We start from the raw sequence: 22,762 nt of genomic DNA, 5'->3' as shown, positions 1-22,762 counted from the left end.
GTTTTCCTGGTTAAAGGTGGCTGCCGAACAATCCATAATACCCATTAATGTATAAAACACCTTTCGACAGCTAACATCTTCCCAATGCACTTAACAAGTGTAAACTAATGAATTAAATTCCAGGTCTTTATCGGTCACACCACACTGACAAGCCTTTAACCATAATGGCCCCTGTTGCTGTCATGCGCCTCCGACATTGTATGTATGTATTTGTTACTTCAGCGGGCAAACAGAGTTGGAAAGGTCAACCTATATGATGTGGGTGGCTGTGGAATATTCCATTTGTATGACCTTTCTAAATCTGTCTGTCTTTCTAGAGTCTTGGGAGGAAATTAGAGCTATTTTGGAAATAAATCCTATAATACAGCTCTATATATTTTTTTTTTTTTATATTAATTTTTATTGTAATCATTCCATACAAATAGATCAATTTATAACCAAACAAATTAAAGACAAATCAGACCCCACTCCAGAGAAGGAGAGCTTAGCTAAAGGAGAATTGCTTAGGGCTTTTTAATAAGACAACAATAAGCAAAGGAAAGGGAGAAATAAATATATATGTAATTAAGAGATGGAGACGGGAATTAAATGCGGTAATAGTTATTTCTCTTATTCTAAAATAATATTAATCAGATCCTGCCAGGTTTTGAAAAAATTTTGTACAGATCCTCTAACTGAGAATTTGATTTTTTCCAATTTCAAATAATATAAAACATCGGTTTCCCACTGACTTATCAGAGGAGAGTGAGGATTCTTCCAATTTAACAGAATAAGTCTGCGTGCCAAAAGTGTAGTAAATGCAATCACCGTTTGCTTATCCTTTTCCACTTCAAGTCTGTCTGGAAGAACCCCAAACACAGCTGTTAATGGGTTAGGAGGGATTGTGACCCCAAGGCTGTCTGAAAGGCACTTAAAAATTTTTGTCCAAAATGATGTTAATTTGGTGCAGGCCCAGAACATGTGACCCAGTGAGGCAGGAGCTTGGTTGCAGCGTTCACAGGTTGGATCTTGCCCTGGAAACATTTTGGACAGTTTTAAGCGAGACAGATGAGCTTGATACATAATTTTTAGTTGAATAATTCTATGTTTTGCGCATATGGAGCTTGAGTGAATTCTCTGCTTTGCTACCTTCCACTCCTTTTCTGATATATTGAGAGCTTCTTCCCAATGTCCTCTTGGATCTTTGAAAGGTAGGGACTCTAATAGGATTTTATATAATGCGGAAATGGTGTTTAATTCCTCGAAATTGAGCAGTATTTTTTCCAGCATTGTGGAGGGTAGCTCTATATTTTTTGACAATTATTTGACTTGATTGGCCGACTGCATGGTAGCACACAGTTTACCACTGCTGTGTTCACCCTGATAAACTGGCATCCTGTCCTGGGATAGTCTCCAGCCCCCTCGTGACCCTGCTCTGGATTAGTGGGTTCAGAAATTGGATGGCTGGATGGATTTACAGGCTCGCCAGTATCTGGGTGGAGTTCTTCCATGTTTGTGTGGATTTCTTTCCTAGTGCTTTTGAGTTTCTCTCACTTTCTAAACAGGTGCATATTAGAACTAATTTAAAGTTACCAGTTAGTCTATGTGTCATGGGGTCCTGTAAAGGAAGACATTATACAATTCTACGTAAAAAGTGTAATGCAGACATTGAAAAAATAACTGAATTAGTCCACGTTACTGCCTAAGGAGATAAGTTACATCATCGTTGTTAAAGTTTACTGAAGTAGCAATAGAAATGATTCACTATGCTACCAAGACTCAAGAGGCTGATATTTATTTATTTTATTTTTTTTATATAAACACCTCTGTGTTGAGCCTATGCCATCGAAACCAGTTTATACTTCTGCATCGCACAGACTGAAGGCACATGCCTGAATGCTAGTTGGTGGTATTTGTAGCGCACAAGAAAAGTGAATGATCCATTGAAATACAGGTAGTTTTTGCCCACTGGGATTACTGCTCCTCTTGCTACCTCACATTTTTCCACTTTTTTTAAATGTATTCATCAACTTCTAAGCTGATGTTAGCCAATATTTCTCACTACAAATTGGCTGTTGTTTGAATGTCTTTGTAGTGTTGTGATGAGGTATCGCACAAATATGTACAGGTATATTTACTAAGCTTCTTCAACAAGTCTTTCCTCAGTCTGCTCCATTTTTACTTCAGAACAGCCAGAAATGGATGAAAATGCATTTCAGAAAATTAAGTAGTCGCCAATCTGAGTCCGATAGGGTCTTCATCAATGTGCACATCGGGCTATGCTATAGGCTACATGGACACTACGGTCCCTAATGAGTGATTCATTCTGACCCTAGGATACTGGTCATTTTTACCAGGAGAACATTGGAACAAACAAACGTCTATCAGCATGTTCCATTTGTGAGTACAACAAGCCGGTCTTTACATGTCAATGCCTTTAAATATAAACCTGTAGCACAACTGGGCAGGTCTGAACATCTTTCTGTGTCCGCATCAGCTCCCACCCAAGCCAAAAGTTTTTTGAGTTTTGAATAATGTTTTTATTTTTCTTGAGCTTCTGTAAATAAGCATTTCTGTACAATATGCACTGTGTGTTTAATTATATGTGATATATTTTCACTACATGGTCTTGGGGAGCGAGAGCATATTGTTAAAACCTGCTCTAGATGGGATGTCTGTGCACCACAGGACAATAATTACATATTGGGCCTTACCTGGTGAGTGACTGTGGAAAGGCCGGATCTAGAGGGCTGCTGGTAAGGCAACTCCTCAATTGCTCATACATTTTTCTGCTCAATCAAAATTCTAATCGGGAACACTTTCCAGTCCCCATTTGCTCTTCAGTTCCAGATACATCAGTCACACGCGAAGCCACAAAGGCTACTCTGCCTCCCCAACCTCTCTATATGACTCCTGTTAAGTTGCTCAATTACGAGTGAAACTTCAAGAAGGATTTGCCCGCTGTGCAACATTTCTAGCTGCATCACCAGGCAAGATAACCTGGGCCCGATCCAGTAATAAGCCCTGTGATAGACTGACACCATTCCATGCAGGGATGGCTACTGTCTTTTATCCATTGCTGCTGGCTCCTTAACCAGGAATACAAGATAAAAGACGATGAGCCTTCTAGATCATTGGTTCCCAAAGTCCAGTGTTGGGCACCCTTAATGGCTATAGGCTTTTGTTCCAACCAGCTTCCCACTTGGCGAGTCATTTTTCCTCAAATTGGTCTCATCGTTTAATTAGCTGGTCTTTTTTTTTCTCGTCTCCATTTAGAAATGTCCAGTATAGTGAAGTTTTATAGTCATAAGAAATTTTATAAATATTATTTGTCATAGTTTTAAGTTCTTAACTGTGTCTTTTGTCATTTTTTTTATTAGTTCTCCTATTTCTGCTGTGTTTGTTCCCTAACATTGAGCATAGTAGACACGGGGGCAAACAGCTGTAAATCGGTAGCAGACCTACCAGGAGATCATAAGGAAATACTGTAACTTAAATGACCAGATTGCCTAGAAAAGCAGAATGTAACTTATGATAGCTTCCTCCATGTAACACGCATTAATGCTTCCTGTAGTCCAAGAACATTTTGCTGACCCAGCTTTGAAGTTTCTGCTGTCAAGCTTTTCAGCATTCTGTGTCATTTGCTTACTCTGCTTGCTGTTCGTTGTAATTTTAGGACCCAATTAAAGAAGCAAACACAACAGGAAAAGGTGAATGGGAAAATGACAAAAGACAGCAAAAAACTGTCGAAACTATGAAAATGTCTACATTTCTAATGAATGTAAATCTCGCACTGCTTTCTTTTCTAAATGCAGAATAATGAAAAATAAAAATAGACTAGCCAATTAAACAATGAGAAGAATTAGAGGGAAAATGACTGCCTGATTGGGGAAAGTGGTAGGAACAAAAACCTCCAGACACAAGGAGTGCCCAGTAATGAGATTGGAACCACTGAGCTGGACACCTTGTTTTGTTTTTGTTTTTCGCACCCTGCAATCTTTTTTTTGTTTTTATCAAAAACCAGATCTATAAAGGATTCCGTTTTAAAGCCTTACAGTAATACCTGAAGAATACTTCCCGCATGGGAAGGGTGGGGACAGACCGTCAGGTCCAGGCACTAAAGCAAAGTTCACCCGTGGCCCAATCCAGTGCAAGTCGGCTGTTATTGTTAAGATGTGAAAGACTTTTTCCAGTGAAGCTTCTTCCTGGATTAGCGTGTTGGTGTTCTAATTGTTGCAGCTTTAGGGCAGGCTCATTTCCTAGTGCCAGATCCTGTGCTTAACCTTTTCCCGTCTCTGAGCACCCACCTTGTCCTGTTCTGTGTTGTTTTTGCCTTTTATTTAATAAGCTGTTTCTATCACATGGGAAAGTGCACTTAGTTGACAATGTACAGTATTTATTACCAATTAGATGGAATCTACCGTCCAATGCCTCTTAGGGTCACAGCGTTACAAAAATAAGCTCTCTGTCGGAAGGGAAATTGTGAACCATTATCCAAAAAAAGCTCAGGCTAAGTTGGTTATAAAAATAAAAATCTGACAACTCGCCACCATACGTAGTCATGTGTTAAATAATTTCATCTCTAAATAGACCTAGGACTTTAAACCCTGAGATTGTGGGTTCAAAAGCCACTACTGAAACAGTGTGACCATGAGCAAGTCACTTCACCTGCCCGCATTCCAATTAGAAAAACCAAAATAAGTGTAACCAATTGTATCCCAAATGTTGTAAGTCACCTTGAGTAAAGGCATCAAACAAATAAGTAAATCATAAAATAATAATATACTCTATATAACATCATCTATAGTAAAAACCAACAAGGCAAAGAAAAATGAATGAATGGGTTGTTTATGTGGGATTATTGTTGTTCCTTTTTATGAAGTTTTCAAATGAGTGTTCTCCTCATATTCACATGGGATTTTCCTACATCTTGGTTGGCTCCAGGAAGAATGGAGGTCCTTTCTTTACTTAAATGTGATATCCTGCCTTGTACTTTGTGCTCCTGGGTTAGGACCTTGCCTTCTGTGATTCTAAAATGGAAATAAACCTGCTCAACAATATGGAGAGATGGAAATATTCCTGGTGAAGGAGCGATGTAGTGCTTAGTCCTGCCATTTGAATTCATTTGGCCTGGGTACTGTCTGTATGCAGTTCACACAATCTCTGCATGTTCATGTGGATTTTAACCCTTGAGCCATGTTAAGATAAACTGCCTGCTCTGCACTGAAACTAGTGTGTGTCGGCATACCCTGAGACGGACTGGCCGGTTCTTAAATTGCTGCTCTGCATGACTCCACACTCGGGTTACAAGGGAGCATTTTCAGAAAATGACCCAAAGTAATAAAAATAAAAGTTTCAATGACTGAAACATTAGCCCCTTTAATGCTTTGGTTAATTTTGCCTTGTACTGGACAGCTGCCCTATGCAGGACTGGTTCCTTTTTTTATGCTGCTTGGATTGGATGCATATCCTTCTGGACTAATATTTAGATTAAGCTTGTTCAGAAAATGAAGGGATTGATTTTTAATTTGTATTGAATATGAAGACAAAGTGACTAGCACTGCAGCTTCTCAAATCCAAAATCCTGGTTTCAAATCTGATGTCCACTTGCAGGCCTGTGTCAAGTCATTATCCCTGTGCCTCTGTGTTTTTGTTTTCTTTTTTTTTTTTCCTATGGCGGCCATGCATTCTGAGTTTGAATCCCATACCTGGTCACTGGCCTTTTAGAGTTTGCACCTTCTGCTTCTGTCTCTGTGGGTTTTCCTTCCATGTCCTCAAAGACGTGCAAATTAGGTTGAATGGCAATTCTAAATGGCCTCAGTATGGCTATGCATGTGAGTGGGCGCAGGGATGGACTGGACCTTGGCCAGGGTGATTTACAGCCTTTGATCCAATGCTGCCAAGACCCGTATTGGGTTAAGCGGGTTTCAGGATGATTGCTGCGTGATATGGTATGGTCTCCAAGACACATACACTGAATTAAATGAAGGTTCAAAATTACATGAGTGTGCCCAGCACCCTGTCTGGGGCTGGTGCTTACACTGACCCCAGTTCTACTGGGAAAGACTCTTGCCCTGGAACCCTGATTTGGTTTAAGTGGGGTTCAGAATAGTATTGTACATTATGGTATCTAAAACATGCATACTACATTAACTAAAGATTAAGATTAATTGGATTAACTGAAGATCATTAGTTTCTACAGCAGTGTAATTAAAATATTTATGGTAACTTATTGTAATTTTTCAAAATGTTATAAAGGTAAATATTAAAGAAGAACATTGCTCTGTGGTTGAGATCTATAAACTAGAGGGGAAAATCCTTTTAGCAGCCTGAAATGAACTTGTCCATTCGAGAAATCCAAGAAAAAAACACGACTGCTCAGCTTTTATTATTAACATGAGGCACGCTATACCCACTATGTGAAATATGAAGCCCACCTGTGCTGAGCTCAGCAATGCCAGCTAACACAGTCATGGGACAGGCCTTTTCAACCTGTTGTCTGTTATTTATAGTGTAGGTAAAGTCTAAGAAGAGAAACCTGTGATCAAGTCCAAGTGTGTGCTTTATTTAACATCAGCACTCTGGAAAACTAAAAAGCCATAAACGCACTAATAAGGTTGAACGTCCATTTTTATTAAAATACTCCTCTTAATACATGACACCAGATCTTCTAATGGCTTTTGTGCAGATAATCACTTTTAATTTTTTAGAATGTAGTTAACTAAAACTGATGGTGCTTCCCATGGTGCTTCACCTTATGTATAACCAGGAGGCACAGTGGTTAGCACTATGGCCTTACCTTATTGGAGAATATGCCTGAATGTGGGGCTGGTCAGTCCATTCTCCCCATGTCCATGTTTTGATTTGATTTTTCTTTGGATGCTCCTGTTTTCCTAACCTATCCCAAAATTGGACCACTGTGGGTGGGTGTGTGTACGTATGAGTGTGTCCCAAGGTGGCCCGTCCTTTTGTTTGATACTGCCCGGGCAGGACCCCATTACCCCAGTCTGGCTTAGGTATGTTTGCTAATGGATACAGCTTTATCGGTACGTGAGTAGACTATTACACAAGTATGATGAATGGAAACTTGTGTAAAACTCGCTAGCTATTCTAATGTGTGTCAAAATGATGATACAAAAATTGGAACAGCTGTATTGGTAACCCCTCTTTCTCACACATCCCTTAGGCTTTATATTTGGGCAAAATCAGTAGGTAACAAGTTAATTCGGCACTGGGTGCAAGGCAAGTTACTGCTCTGAACTGCGTGCTGGTTTTTTTTTTTGCTGTGGCCTCTTATCCTAATCTTGGTATCCATCTCTTCTCTGAATGTATTTCTCGAATACACATTTGTGAGGACAATAGGAGTACTGGACATTAGACAAGATACCAATACCGCATAGGACACCAGCACTTGCCACAAGAATAATAACATAAAAAGGCACTTTAACAGAAAGCATAAGAGCATGTGAAGTGTTTTAAATGAGAGGAGGTCACTCAGCCCACCCACCTTGTCTGGTTAGCTAATATTGTAGTAAAGTGTGAAGGCATGTTAGTGATGCCATCTTTGAGAGTGTGCATGTAGTCATTTAGGGCAGGCCTAGGCCTTTTCCACTTTACATTTAGGGATGAACTCCTCCTCGTACAGTTTGATAAGACATGATAGGCTGGGCAGCACAAAGGCACAACATGCAGCCCTGCTGCCTCATGTTAGCTGAACTGTACGCTGTTACCGTGTGCTCACATGGCTTTTATCCTGGGACTCCAATGTCATACCACAAATGAAATGTGTGTTGTCAGGATGATTACCTCAGGGCAGTTTCCAAATCTCGGTGACTTTTTTGTGTCCATGGGCACAGATGTAAGTGAAAAGGACAAATGAAATTGCATTATGTCTAGGGCTCCAGTGGCTATGAAAAACTCAACATGGGCGCTGTACAGTAAGGGACGTGTCACATTGGATGGACTGTATTATCCACATTCCTCCTAAAGCCCCCAGGACTCCTCTGTTAGTATATTATGCCACATAGTGATGCTGTGATCACCATTACAGGCCACTCATTGTCCATGGATTCTGCGTATCTCTACATTCTGTCTATCCATGCTTATTTTATATAGTGACTTTTCATGTCTTTCTCTACGTATTAAGAGTTTTCCACCCATATTCCAAAGAGTGACTGTTAGCGTTAACTGACTATTCTAAATGCCCATGTGTAAGTGTGTGTTTGACTGTTCCCTATGTCAGATGGGGATCAATCCTAGGCTGGCTCCTGCTGTGATAGGCTTCGGTCCCCACAGCCCTGAACTGGATTTAATAATGGTTTGGTAATGGTTGAACACAGAAGTGATCAGAGTGGTGGCTTGGAGGCTAAGGATCTGCACTGGAATCTGGAAGGTTGCCAGTTCAAATCCTATTACTGCTGTTGGGCCCTCGAGCAAGGCCCTTAACCTGAAATTGCTCCAGGGGCACTGTACAATGGCTGGCATTGTGCTCTGACCTCCAAAAGTCACATGAAAAGACAATTTCCCCTCTGGGATTAATACAGTGTACCAAATACTAAAAATAAAAGTGAATAAATGTATTTTCAATTTAATCATAATCTTTAACAACCTGGAAATGGTTTCCATCTTGTCTGATTTCCACTACCCTGAATTGGACCAACTCGGTTTAAGAATGTAAAATAAGATGTATTTCATGTGGTGTGTCTACATGAACACACATAATCAGGTTAAGATGAATAACCCAATTAAGGCAGAAGCCTGGATTCTTAACAATCCGTGTTTACATGGGAAAGTAATATCCTGGAGTCCTCCTTTGGCAAAACACTCCCAACGTCATTAAATTATGCAAAAAGAATTAAGCGTTTTTATCGACCACTATGAATTGAAAAATAAGCATGACGCACGTGATCATTTTCCTGTCAATTTGACTAATAAAACATCCATCCATCCATTTTCTAACCCGCTGAATCCGAACACAGGGTCACGGGGGGTCTGCTGGAGCCAATCCCAGCCAACACAGGGCACAAGGCAGGAACCAATCCCAGGCAGGGTGCCAACCCACCACAGGACACACACAAACATACCCACACATCAAGCACACACTAGGGCCAATTTAGAATCGCCAATCCACCTAACCTGCATGTCTTTAGACTGTGGGAGGAAACCCACGCAGACACGGGGAGAACATGCTAACTCCACGCAGGAAGGACCCGGGAAGCAAACCCAGGTCCCCAGGTCTCCCAACTGCGAGACAGCAGCGCTACCCACTGCGCCACCATGCCGCCACTAATAAAACAATTTGACCTAAAATGCGCTTTATTTATAGGTTTTTGTTAGTGGATTGCATGCAGCACACTCTTTTCTTGGCTGTGCGATTGAGTCCTACAAAGAACCCCAGAACGTGTGCTTCTTGCCTTACACCCAATGATGCTGGAATACAAATTGTGCAGGTATTTTTACTTCAATATGATCAGAATTGTGTTATGTTACTCGATATTTCAAAAAGTTATCAGACTACATAGCACATTAAAAGTAACACGTTACACTACTGCCCCTGCAATCGTGTTGCTAAGCTTAGCACTGTACATTCAGTTCATAAATATAAATTTAGTGATTCCTGAAATATTCACACAGATTATTTCAACCAGGGGAAGAAATAATGCGATCGCCCAAACATTTGCCTCTGGAAATGTATTTTATAGACTCTTCTACCTGTAGCTACTGAAAGCGTGTGTGGAGGTAACGCATGCACAGGCTGACCGAGTTTGCATGTCCACATAATATGATTATTTGCAGAGAAATCTACCACTGTTTATCAGGATTCTTTTAAGGCCAATAACTCAATTTCCCTATTCGGAATAAATGGTTTACATGGCATTTTAGAAATTGAGATACTGAAGCACATACTGTATAAACGTGATAACTGTACTGCTCTAAAAGATCTGAATAAAAACATTGTACTTTCGTTTAAATTAACGAAATGTCCGTGCACATGTTGCACCCCATTTAGGCTTCGTTTATGGTTCGTTCGTGATGCTGCTGGGACAGAAATTTACTAAGCAGGTCAAGTAAAAGGATAGATATGTGTGCATATAATCTGTGAAACTGCATTTTATTCCACATTACCGGACAGGTAAACATAAGGGCCTCTCCTTCCTCTTTGTATTTCACTTCTCTGAAGAGCTTTGACCTGACATGGCTGTCTTTTTTTTATTTGTAGGAAGGACACATAGCAGTGGACAGGCAAAGAGAATACCACCCTTTCTTGCACACATCTCCTTGACTGGCCCATGGCATACAGCAGCAGCGCTGCACTAAAGTAATTGACAGTAACCTCCAATTCAAGGAAATCACTCATCTGTGAAGAAAACACAACCATAAGGAAGCAGGAGAAACGCCTGAAAAGTGGATTTTTGTTTTTAAAACATTTGGTTATTCCAGACACTCCTGTTTTATTTTTTTTTCCTTTTTTTGTGGAAAACAGAGTGCTCATTTTCTGAAATAGTTGGGAAGGAGGAAAAAAGACCTGTTGTGTAATTAACAGAATGCTATTCTGGTCACTGGATACAAATATCAATTTGTAGAGCAGTTCAAGCACTCTACAAAGAGACTAATTTTAGAAACGACACACTGAAATTGTGGTTGCACAAATTGCTACTTTTATGTGTTTGTTTTTTCTATTTTTTTTTCTTTTTCTTTAATTTTGAGGTCTGACATTTGGGAGAAGTTTTTTGGAGGTTACAGAAGAGTGTGATCTCTGCATAATCCTGGATTTTTTAAAATATTCATCTGCTTGCTGTTGGATGGTTTGGATGTAAGCAGTCCAAATATTCCTTCTACATATTTTCACCTTTTGCAGGATTACAAACTCCACTTTTCTCTTTGCTTTGATGTATTTATCCCAAGAACTTGAAAATGAAGCCTCTGACACCCATAGGTTCTCCCTCTCCTCTGAGGCTCCTAAACAAGGGTCCAGAGTACCTCCGCAGGCAAATGGACAGTGGCAGCCGAGCACGCTCTGTCAGCGCCGTGGAGCGGCTGGAGGCAGACAAGGCCAAGTATGTCAAAAGTCAGCAGGTCATCAACAATAAGCAGGAGCCAGTGGTCATCCCATGCGCAACACCACCTCCCCAGCCCAGGAGGCCATTTACAGTGCCATGTGCTACACCGCCACCTCCTCCCCGAAGGCCTTTCACTGTACCTTATGATACACCTCTTCTCCAGTTGAGGAAGCCTTTCTTCTTTGAGGACAGTGACATTTTTGAAGACCTCACTGCCAAAAAAGAGAATCGGGTTTTGCTCCAGCAAAATGAAAAGAATTCCCCAATTACTCCTACTGACCAAACTGTCCCTGTGATGAGGAGGACATCAGCTAAACGAATGCTGAGGCCTGACTCTTTGATCATTTACAGGCAGAAGCGAGAGTGCAAAACTCCCAACAGTGAGACTAAAGGGTACAGCTTTGTGAGGCGCTTGTTTCAGGGATCCATGAGAGAGAAGAACCACCCAGAGATCCCCAAGATGCCAACAGTCGAGGTTAAAGTCCCAGCTAAAGAAGAGGATTCTCGAATGTCTTGGACCAATGAGAAAGAAGTCTCCAAAAGTGATCAGGAGGACAGGCGAATACTTGAGTCCCCACCAGGCAGCCCTCTGATTCGGTCTTCAGAGCAGGTCTCTAAGACCACCAGTGGCACTGAGGCGGACAAACCCGCCATTTTACGGCGACGAGGTTTACAGCGTTCCAAGTCTGATCTTCGCTTGCGGTACTCCTTGGCACTGTCTGAGAAAGAACGCTTCTTTAATTACTGTGGGCTGGACCTAGAGATGGTGGACAGGCTGGGCCTGGAGAACTTCTTCATTGCCAACTCTGACACCGTCTCACTGATTCTGCGTAGTGTCAGTGTGGATGGCTCGGAGATGAGTGAGTTTTCCCGACGGAGCGGAGAAGGACTGTTTGAGGAAGAACTGACTGAACAAATCCCCTCCGTGGTGTCGGTAATTGAGCGGAATGCTCGGGTTATTAAGTGGCTCTACGGCTGCCGGAAAGCAAAAGAAACCCCAAAAGAGTCCACAGTGTGATGGCTGGATAAGCTGAATCTGTAAATGTAGTTAGATCTGGAATTAGTATTTAAGTATGACATTTGTATGTTTATTTGAATTTACAGATGCACTATAAGGAAATATTATTTACATGTAGCTCTGAAACATTTTTTGCCTTTTATGTGTGATCATTTCTTTGTCAACTCTTGCAGTCTTCACTTTTCATAGAAGTGGGTGTGGTTTGTATATTAATGAGGCAGCATGCAAATTGAGCGCTTTCAGAAGGAAAGAAGCACCACCTGAGCTGAACGTGAATGGCAACCTTGGCGGTAATTGTGGTGTACACCACACACTGCACCTCCTCTCACTTTCCTTTTTGTTTTGTTTTCATTTTTGACTGTGAATTTTTTTTTTTTTTTTTTTTTTCCATCAAATGGGGGCACAATGTCAGTTTAAATTGTTCACGCCCTAATCGATTTGCTTCTCCGGTGGACCTTCTGTGTGTTTAACAGAGTGACTGAAGTGTGGAGCGTTTCAGTCACTCACCATCCCGAGCCTCTAAGCTCCGGGTTTTAGTATGCAGACAAAAATCTTACTCTTCCAGAATCTTTGTTAGATAGTTGGTTATTTTATTTAGTAAATATATGTATATATTGATATGTGTATATATAAAGTATGACTTTAAAATAAAGTTGTTTTTTTAAGAAAATTACCTTTAAATGTTCTTGTTTATATTTTAAATCAACATCACAGATTTTTTTCCTGTCTGATGGTTTTCCGGTCTAGTGGTATAATAGCACTGCTTTACATATGTCCAGGACCCTCAGGGTTCAGATCTCTTGGCCTTCCCCTATCTATGTGCAGAATGAATGCTCTCACTATGTCCACATTTAATTTCCTTTGGTATTCTGGATTCCTTCCACAGCTCAAAGCTACCATATGCTACCAAGGTGATTGGCATCTGGAAACTATCCTACAATGGATGTGAATGTGTGCCATGACAGGCTGGCACTCCTTCCAGAGGCTGAATCTTACCTGTTGCTGCTAGCTTTGGCTCTGGCTCCATGTGCCCTGACCAGGATATAGAAAGCTTACCAATTGGATGGATGTAACTTGTTGTGTTTATTGGTGGATAAGCACACAAGACCTCAAGGATGTTTTATTATTTATTTATTCTACTGACCCCCTACAGCCTAAAAGGTCTTACAGATTTCAGTAGTATACAAGATTAATTAGACCCTCTGTCTGCCTACCCAATAATCTCCTCGGACCGGGTTGGAGGATGCTGAACACTGAGGAGTGTTGTTAATCAATTTTTTAAAATAGTGCCAACTTTAGTTGCCTCAATTAGGATCCCACAGGGTTAGAGTGAGTTGGCACTGTTGGACCCACTGTTTGTTTGTTTTATCTACTCTTTTCAATCTTGCTGCAAAGATTGTAAAAAAGTATCTAATTAATAATAGCTTGTATTTTTACCAAATGTGAACTTAATATTTATTCTTTTTCCAACTCCATTTCTTCCAATTAAGATTCACAATGGCACCAGACTGATCAATTGCATCAGTGAAAGCTTTGTGCACAAGCCATTAACCAGGCCATTGTAGAGGTCACCCATACTGAAAAACTGTTGGGTGGCAGTTTATCCAACTACACATGTCTTTGGCATGAAAACTCAACCAAACACAATCCAGATTAGGATTTAAAATCTCTCCGGGAACTGTGAGGTAGAAGTTCTAACCACTGTACTTCTATGCTCACTCTCTGAAAACTCATAGATAGATAGATAGATAGATACTTTATTAATCCCAAGGGGAAATTAACCCCTTTATCACAATTATTTATTTTTTTTGGTTCAAAGAAAATTGTCTGCATCTTATCTTCAGCAAAACTAAAGAACTGGTTTGCCACACCTAAAAACCTCTACATCAAGTCACTATTCAAGGAGTGGATGTAGAGATAGCCCAAAGTACTTAGGGGTCCACATTAATGACAGGTTCGACTGGTCTCAGAACACAGAGGAATTATATAAGAAAGGGCAGAGCAGGCTCTTTTTCCTCCGATGACTGCATTCCTTTAATGTGAGAAATTTCATCCTTCACATCTTCTACAACTCTTTGATGGCCAATATGATTTTTCTATGCGGTGGTGTGCTGGGCTGGTAACATCACTTCAAGAGTGGCCCACCGAATCAACAAACTGATTAAAAGGGCAGGCTCAATTATGGGACACACTCTGGACCCCCTGGAGGCCATAGCAAAGGAGAGAAAAAATACAAAAATTAGTGCCATTATGAGCAATGTTGCACATCCTCTCTCTGACATACTAACACTGAGGACTTCAGCCAACAAATCATTCAGTAGAAGTGTGTCAAGAAACACGACTGGGGCTCCTTTATACCAACAGCAATACACCTCCAAAATGCTTCACTGGGACTGTAACAGTTAAGTCATACGTTTTTCTTTCTTTTTAAATTGTATTCCTTTATAGTCATTCTGGTAAGTGTTCAGAATATACTGTGTATATATACACTTGCGAGTCACTTGATTAGGTACACCTTGCTAGTGCCAGGTTGGACTCCCTTTTGCTTCAGAACTACCATAATTCTTCATGTCATAAGTTCAACAAGGCACTGCAAACATTCCTCAAGGATCTTGGTCCATACTGACATGATAGCATCATACAGTTGCTACACAATTGTTGGCTGCATGTCCACGATGCGAATTTACCATACCAGTACATCCCAAATGTGCTCTGTTGGATTGAGATCTGGTGACTGGAGGCCATTTGAGTACAATGAACTCATTGTTATGTTCAAGAAATCAGTTTGAAAAATTTGAGCTTTGTGACACGGTGTGTTATCCTGCTGGAAGTATGTTTTAGTTTGGGAAAATGGTTCCAAGGTTTTAAGAGAAAATAAGCAGGCAGGAATCAGAGAGGAAAGGTCCAATACTTCAATTGTGTTTACTTGTTCAAATATAATATCAGTTACATACAATATAATAGCAATATACATGCAGATATAGGAATTGTACTATTGACTTACAGTAATACAGATATATGAATTATACTATACTTACAGTAATATCAAAAGACCCAGAGCCATCATCCTAGACCAGTAGACTGAGGGAGCCCACGTGTCAGTCTCGTCAGAGGATCAACTCGTGAGCCTGGTCCAATACCGGGCGGTGTGCACGTTCCCCACGGTTGAGCTTCCGAAGAAACTGAGGGCGGAACCTTCCCTTATATACTAATTGAGTGTCCTTACCCAAAATGGCTTATGTGTAAGCAGTGTATACAGAAGTGATCAGTTTCAGCACACACCCTTCCACGGGACGCAGTATTGTTTTTCTTCTACTTGGCCCTCACTGAGATGGTGCCTAGTATCAGAAGACACACAATAACAAGCGTTGCTTGCAATGAAGCCCCTCGAAGTGAAAAACAAGTACATGGCCTTGACTGTATTCCCATAACATTCTGAAACTCTTTATGAGAAGCAAGTTTTTGCACATTCTTTCGCTATCATCCCAAACATTCCAATCTTTGTAGCTGGTTTTGCACTGAAGCGACCAATCCCCCCTCTTACTCCTTTATTTCATCCCTTCTCCTGTTACAGAGAAAACCTTTTTTATTACAAAGTAGCTATCAGAAGAGGGGTACACTGCAGTCGATTTCTGCTACAACATACAGATAGTAGGACTGGAATTTTGGGTGAGAAGTATGGACCCATCTTGCATTGTGTCAGTGGTGAAGGCTGGTGGTGTGATGGCTTGTGGGAGTATATTTTAATAGCTGCTGAGCATTTTTCAAATACTACAGCACACATTAGTGTTGTTGTGTAGTCCTTTTTTGACACAATATACCCTTTTCACATGTAAAAGTGGGGCATCACAAAGCATGAATCATCTCAAACCACCTCCACAAATATGGCAGTGACTTTAGTTTAGGCCAGTGGTACATGCAGTCCCCACATTTCAATCCAGTAGAGCACCACTGGGATGAAGTGGAACAGAAGGTTCTCAGGATGAATGAGGGGCATGAAAAAAGAGGAATTGTGTGATGCTATCAAGTCAACGCATACCAAAAGCCGTAAGGTATGTTTCAAGCACCTGGTCGAATCCATGCCACTTTATATCAGATCAGATTATTTCAGTTCTTTTTCAATAGAGGGATTGGATAATGGACAGATGGAGGCGACATTAACCCTTGGTCTGTGAATGGATACTTCACCCTTTAATGAACGAGTCGTCGTAATCGAGTGGTGAGTCGCGCTAGTATAGGGGTTTGTTACTTTGTGTTCACTGGAAACTTGGGTGGGTGGCCATATCAGCAGCAGAAACAAACACTGTGCTTTTTACATTAAGCTTCTAAAAGAGAGGACCTGTCAATCAGACTGCACCCCCCACCTCCCCAATCTGCTACCCCGCCCCACCCACCCTGGGTGTCTGTTTGCCAAAACAAGGCTTACATGTGTTTCTGCTTGTTGGTGAAGCAACACAAGAAAAGTGCACCTGGGGCCACACACCATCCATGACTCACCAGGAGTGTTTGACTTGCCCCAGGATACATAAAAAAAGAAAAAGAATAAGGGAACAGGGAAACAGACAAAAATATTACAGTGTGCATTTTAGTAGAAATTTACAGCTTAACCACAACGCCTATATAGATAGATGAGTTAAAATAAAGGGAGTTACTATTTTAAAAAAAAAGGTTATTTGTGTTATTAATGAAATATGAGCATTTTAAATTGTGGCTAAGCTTTGGACTTCAAACCCTGAGGCTGAGGGTTCAAATCCCACTACTGACACTGTAACCATGAGGAAGTCACTTCATCTGCCTGTTCTCTGACTGGAAAAAAAAAACAAACAAAAAATGTATCTCAAATGTTATAAGTCATCCTGGATAAAGGCATCAGCCAAATAATGAGCAAGTTATAATCTGGTTTAGGTCACAGGGAGTAATTAGCTATCTTAGGAACACTAGGTGCAAGGCAGATGTCAGTCTTGAATGGGACACCGGACAAACACGGGGCACACATCTCACACATACACCCTCTGATTAACCTAAACTTTATGTTTTGGTGAAATGCAGGAGGAACCTGCCATATCCAGAGAAAAAGAAACACAGACAAAGTGAGAAAATCACTACTCCACACAGAAGACCACGTGGCCTTGAATTTGAACACAGGCCTCTGGAGAAATAATTTATATAAGTATGTAAGCTATTGTGTTTTCAAAAGTTGACCGTTTTGTCATTGCTGGCTGAAATGCTATTGTCTCATCCTTCACCTATACGATCACTCTATCAATGTCTCTGCTCACCCCAGTCGAGAATTTGTTTGTTTTGTGTATTGTTGGATTCCAAAAATGTGGCATCTCCTTGCTGGGTTGGAACCATGAATGCTGCTGCTTTGTATTTCCTGGTTTAATGTGAGTTCACAAACAGATGCTTAATCTCACATTATTAAGGTGGATGATTGTTGAATAACTGAATCCATGGACCATGGAAAGCATCTACAGTAGGGGGTTTGGGGTTCACACACATTGCTGCAAGTCTCCATAGTATAATAGGAGACAACACTACTGGTGGCATTCAGATTATTCAAAGGCATATTGGCGTCAAAGCCTAAAATTAAAACTGCCTATTCATAATGAACGGAATAAATGTCTACCAACAAGAAAGCTCAAGTTACTTAGCATCATCATTAGTTGTTCTCTTTCTACCAAATTCTGTTTCATTGTGGCTTATGTTTACTGCACTTACTAACAATATGCAGGTGTACAGTAACACTGGCCCTTTCAAAAATGTACGGTTTTGCTTTGATAAAAAAATGTATGGTGTGTGTGTGTGTGTTAGGGTTACCACTTTTAATACAAAAAAATAAGGGACGCATACGTGTTGATTCAAAACGGGACGCGCAATTTCATTCTCAAATACGGGACGATTCCGTATTTTAAAGGACGGGTGGCAACCCTAGTTTGTGTGTCTGTGTCTTCATTCGGCAATGGTCTGCTCAGGATAAAGCAGGTTTAGGCAATGGATGGTTGGATGGAAGTAATGTTGTCAATTTATTTCGGAACTATTGCCAGGACTACACAGTGAAATTCCTATCTGAGTGTTTGACCAAAGCACAACAGGCCGTGTCATTGTCCGGCAGCTTTAGCCTTGTCCACTGATTATCTATAATAAATCCATCCATCCATTTTCTAAACCTGCTTATAATATAACATCACAAAAAAAAACGGGTAGTGGTGAGTGAAACTGCCAAACTTACATTTGTACACAGTTTTGCAAATTCAATACTAAACTTCATTTCACATGCAATTTTGCATCCGCAAAACTTATTAAACGGGCTTACACAATTTAGCCTTTTGGAAATTCGACATGACTACACACAATACACGGGTAAACCAAACGTGTTACTCTTAGACACAAGATGTAATCAACCCAAGAGAATAAAACTGTTACCCAAATTAGCTAAAAAGAAAACGCCGTACCTGGATTAGCTGAGGTTCTGCTGCTTTGACCAGTGCACAAGTTTGGGCGCGGGTATAACGGAGCCTTCCCATCATCCCCTGTCCACTCCTGCTGCCTGATGGGAATTGTCATTCCCGTATTGGCACAGGTGTTTGGGCTGCATTCCCGTTTACAGCCTAATCGCTTATAATTTAAGAAGGCTCGACTGCAATACACATGGAAAACTTAGTGAACAAAAAAAGCAAGAAACCGGCAATGAAACAGATTATGATTTCATATATCATTGTAGCGACCTCATCGTAACTGGTTCGAAAAGGAAGACACGCATGACAAAGAAATGATTGCAGAACATTTTACTTGTAACCGTCTAAGAAGAATAAACGACTGTAAAACGGACGAAACTGAATTAGAACGATTTACAAGTACAGTATCTGTAAACCCCTCATGACCCTGACAAACGCCATCAAAGACTAAGGAAAAAAAAAACTTCGGTTCCCCCCACAGAATCTGACGAAACGTCCAGAAATTATCGCCCCTTTCAGCAATACCTCCGCTCAAGGCACCACCCCATCTCTCCCTTTTGTTGTTAATCATATCCCCGACGGCAGTCCTCCGCGTCGCTCCGCCCCCCTCGCTAGACTCAACAGTTCTTTTTTCTTCAGGCTATACCCCGGCCGGGATGCTACATCTTCTTCTTTGTCTTTATAGCAGTTCGCGTCCAGTTTTCTATATCTAGACAAGCTAATGTGCTAATGAAGCGTTCCTAACAACATAGGTGATGTAACAGAGGAAGTAGTTCAGACACATAGATACACTTAAAAATGTAGGTGCATGGAGGCGTACAATTTTTTTTATGCCTGTACACAATATGATCTACATAAATACAGAATAATATGAAGAAACTTAAGATGTCAAACTGAACCTGAAGCATCACAAGCAAAAAGTTATTTTCTTTGTGCGTTATCTGTTTTTCTCTTAATTTTTGTGTGAACCATCTTTTCCATTGCATTTCACTAAAACTTAATATAACGGAAAGGGCTAAAGGATCTGCAATAAAACGGTGACAATCCAAAGTACTGTGGCCTCACTTATTTACTCACCAGCTTGTATGTGAGGCTGATTGGCCAATCAGAATGAAATGCAAAAGAGCAATAGACCGGCATTGTACACACACTCCCAAATTGGAGTAAAGTCGTTTGCTCTGGTGATCACTATTGCAATTGTAATGAAGCTGACAGTCATCTAATCTGCATTCTTGGAGAATGATGCCACAAGGCAGACATCAGGCCACCACAATGAAGAGTGAGTGTAGTTATGTCAGTGCTACAGTGTCATCAGAAAGCAACTCACTGCTACATGAGCTTAAAGATGACGTTGAAAGGAAGTCCCTTCATCTTCCTAGAATTAAGAAAAAATAGAGAGACTGAAAACAGATCAAGTAAATTGTGATAAAGTAAGAAACCTGAATAAATATGGAGCACATTCAATGAGAAGCTGTTGTCTATATTGAGCATGGATGAGGCATGAAAAAGGCAAACGAAAAGTGTTTTATCTAAAATGCAAACTGTTGATGTGTTCACTGGAGACACAGCATTCTGGATGTTTGATATGGACCATATTTTATAGACCAAGAATAAATTGATAAAGCAGAACAGGTTAGGAGAGTGCGTATCAAGATGAAATTACTAAACGTTATCAAGCATTGGGACCGTGGAACTGCCTCAGAGAAGTTGCATGGATTGGCAGCTTCATCCTTAAAGTTAGATGCCTTGGCCTGCAAAGATACATAGGCTGAGCATGCAGGACGTGCTGGAAGCATTACAGTTAGATACAGTACAGATGAAAACCAGAAACGTGTATCTGTCAATCGAGGAAGCAATTCCAAAATCCAGAGCAAAACTAAAAATGTTTGAAAAGCATGACAACAGTCAGTTTGGCATGAACAGTTATTATATGTTAAATAAGCGGCCTAAACCTTAACATAAAAAAGACGTAAATAAGGAAAGTCTGGCTGAGCCAGAGCTGCCACCACCTGTAAAATCTCAAAAGTGTGCAAACTGAATGTAGTGGTATGATAATTGAAGCATAATCAACATGGTACTTAAGAACAACACAAGCATCCCCTTCCATGCATAGAAGTGCCTATATTTATTATATTTTTTATTTATTATATTCATATTTTATATTTTAGACTTTGCAGTCTATTTATATTTCATCAGTATACTGGACAATGTTCTGGACAGAGGTTATATCACTGATACAGAAAAGTTATATATCAGGATCAATTTACAAGAGGATCACCACAAGAAACTGTCAAAAGCTGTAGATACTCAGCTCCAGATGTAGGTTTCCAAGAAGCAGGACAGTGGTTTCATAACTACTATTGAAATAATTTATTGATAAAGCACTGAAGTGACCTCAGATCAGGTTGTACTAGCTGTATGAATGTCATTTCAAACTCTAGACTTCACATATGAGTGTGATAATATCATAAATATGTGTACTGTTTTCTCAAAACTACCATACCAATTATAAGAAGAGTGGAAAACAATTATTGTATTGAAAAAAAAATGAAAAATGACAGCCAAGATTTGCTAACATAAATGCCTTCCTACATTTTTAAAAGTAAAGGTGCCAAAGTTGTTCTTCTGACTGTTGCCATAAGGGAACCATTTTTGGTTCCCACATGACCCATCCTTCCCATGGGCTCACCACCTATGGGAGGGGCCAAGGAGGTCTGGTGCAGTGTGAGTTGGGTGGTGGCCGAAGGCAGGGACCTTGGAGGTCCGATCCTTGGCTACAGAAGCTGGCTCTTGGGACGTGGAATGTCACCTCTCTGAAGGAGAAGGAGCCTGAGCTAGTGCGCGAGGTCGAGAGGTTCCGGCTAGGTATAGTTGGGCTCACCTCGATGCACAGCTTGGACTCTGGAACCAATCTCCTTGAGAGGGGCTGGACTCTCTACCACTCTGGTGTTGGTCCCGGTGAGAGGCGCCGAGCGGGTGTGGGCATACTTATTGCCCCCCGACTTGGAGCCTGTACATTGGGGTTTACCCCGGTGGACAAGAGGGTAACCTCCCTCCGCCTTTGGGTGGGGGGACGGGTCCTAACTGTTGTTTGTGCGTATGCACCAAACAGCAGTTTGGAGTACCCACCCTTTTTGGAGTCCCTGGAGGGGGTGCTAGAGGGCATACCTTCTGGGGACTCCCTCGTTCTGCTGGGAGACTTCAATGCTCACGTGGGCAATGACAGTGAGACCTAGAAGGGCGTGATTGGGAGGAATGGCCCCCCCCAATCTGAACCCGAGTGGTGTTTTGTTATTGGACTTCTGTGCTCATCACGGATTGTCCATAACAAACACCATGTTCAAGCATAGGGGTGTTCATATGTGCACTTGGCACCAGGACACCCTAGGCCTAAGTTCGATGATCGACTTTGTGGTCGTGTCGTCGGACTTGCGGCCACATGTCTTGGACACTTGGGTGAAGAGAGGGGCGGAGCTGTAAACTGATCACCACCTGGTGGTGAGTTGGCTTCGATGGTGGGGGAGGATGCCAGTCAGGCCTGGTAGGCCCAAACGTGTTGTGAGGGTTTGCTGGGAATGTCTGGCAGAGCCCCCTGTCAGAAGTAGCTTCAACTCCCACCTCTGGCAGAACTTCGACCATGTCCCAAGGGAGGTGGGGGACATTGAATCCGAATGGGCCATGTTCCGTGCCGCTATTGTTGAGGCGGCTGACCGGAGCTGTGGCTGTAAGGTGGTCGGTGCCTGTCGTGGCGGCAATCCCCGAACCAGTTGGTGGACACTGGCGGTGAGGGATGCTGTCAAGCTGAAGAAGGAGTCCTACCGGACCCTTTTGTCCTGTGGGATTCTGGAGGCAGCTAATAGGTACCGGCAGGCCAAGCGGAATGCAGCTTGGTATGGGAATCAGCACCTCCAAATCCGAAACTATGGTCCTCAGCCGGAAAAGGGTGGAGTGCCCTCTCAGGGTGGGAGGTGAGATCCTGTCCCAAGTGGAGGAGTTCAAGTATCTCGGAGTCTTGTTCATGAGTGAGTGAAGAATGGAGCGTGAGATCTACAGGCGGATCGGTGCGGCATCCGCAGTGATGCGGGCTCTGCATCAGTCTGTCATGGTGAAAAAGGAGCTCAGCCATAAGGCAAAGCTCTCAATTTACCGGTCGATGTATGTTCCTACCCTCACCTATGATCATGAACTATGGGTAGTGACCGAAAGAACGAGATTGCGAATACAAGCAGCTGAAATGAGTTTCCTCC

General features: G+C 41.5%; 1 protein-coding gene across 2 annotated transcripts in view; it reads left to right on the top strand.

The window, feature by feature from the left end:
• The window catches only part of fam110d (family with sequence similarity 110 member D), a 47,984-nt gene extending 35,264 nt beyond the window's left edge, over positions 1-12,720 (top strand). For both annotated transcript variants that reach the window (XM_051919097.1, XM_028819417.2), the window contains exon 2: positions 10,199-12,720. In XM_051919097.1, coding sequence (XP_051775057.1) covers positions 10,894-12,057 — 1,164 coding nt within the window. In that variant the 5' untranslated portion in view covers positions 10,199-10,893 and the 3' untranslated portion in view covers positions 12,058-12,720. The remainder of the gene's footprint in view (positions 1-10,198) is intronic.
• Positions 12,721-22,762: the final 10,042 nt, after the last annotated feature.

The sequence above is a fragment of the Erpetoichthys calabaricus genome, chromosome 14 (assembly GCF_900747795.2).
Source record: "Erpetoichthys calabaricus chromosome 14, fErpCal1.3, whole genome shotgun sequence".
NCBI lineage: Eukaryota > Metazoa > Chordata > Cladistia > Polypteriformes > Polypteridae > Erpetoichthys > Erpetoichthys calabaricus.
This window is presented reverse-complemented; position numbering and strand designations above follow the sequence as displayed.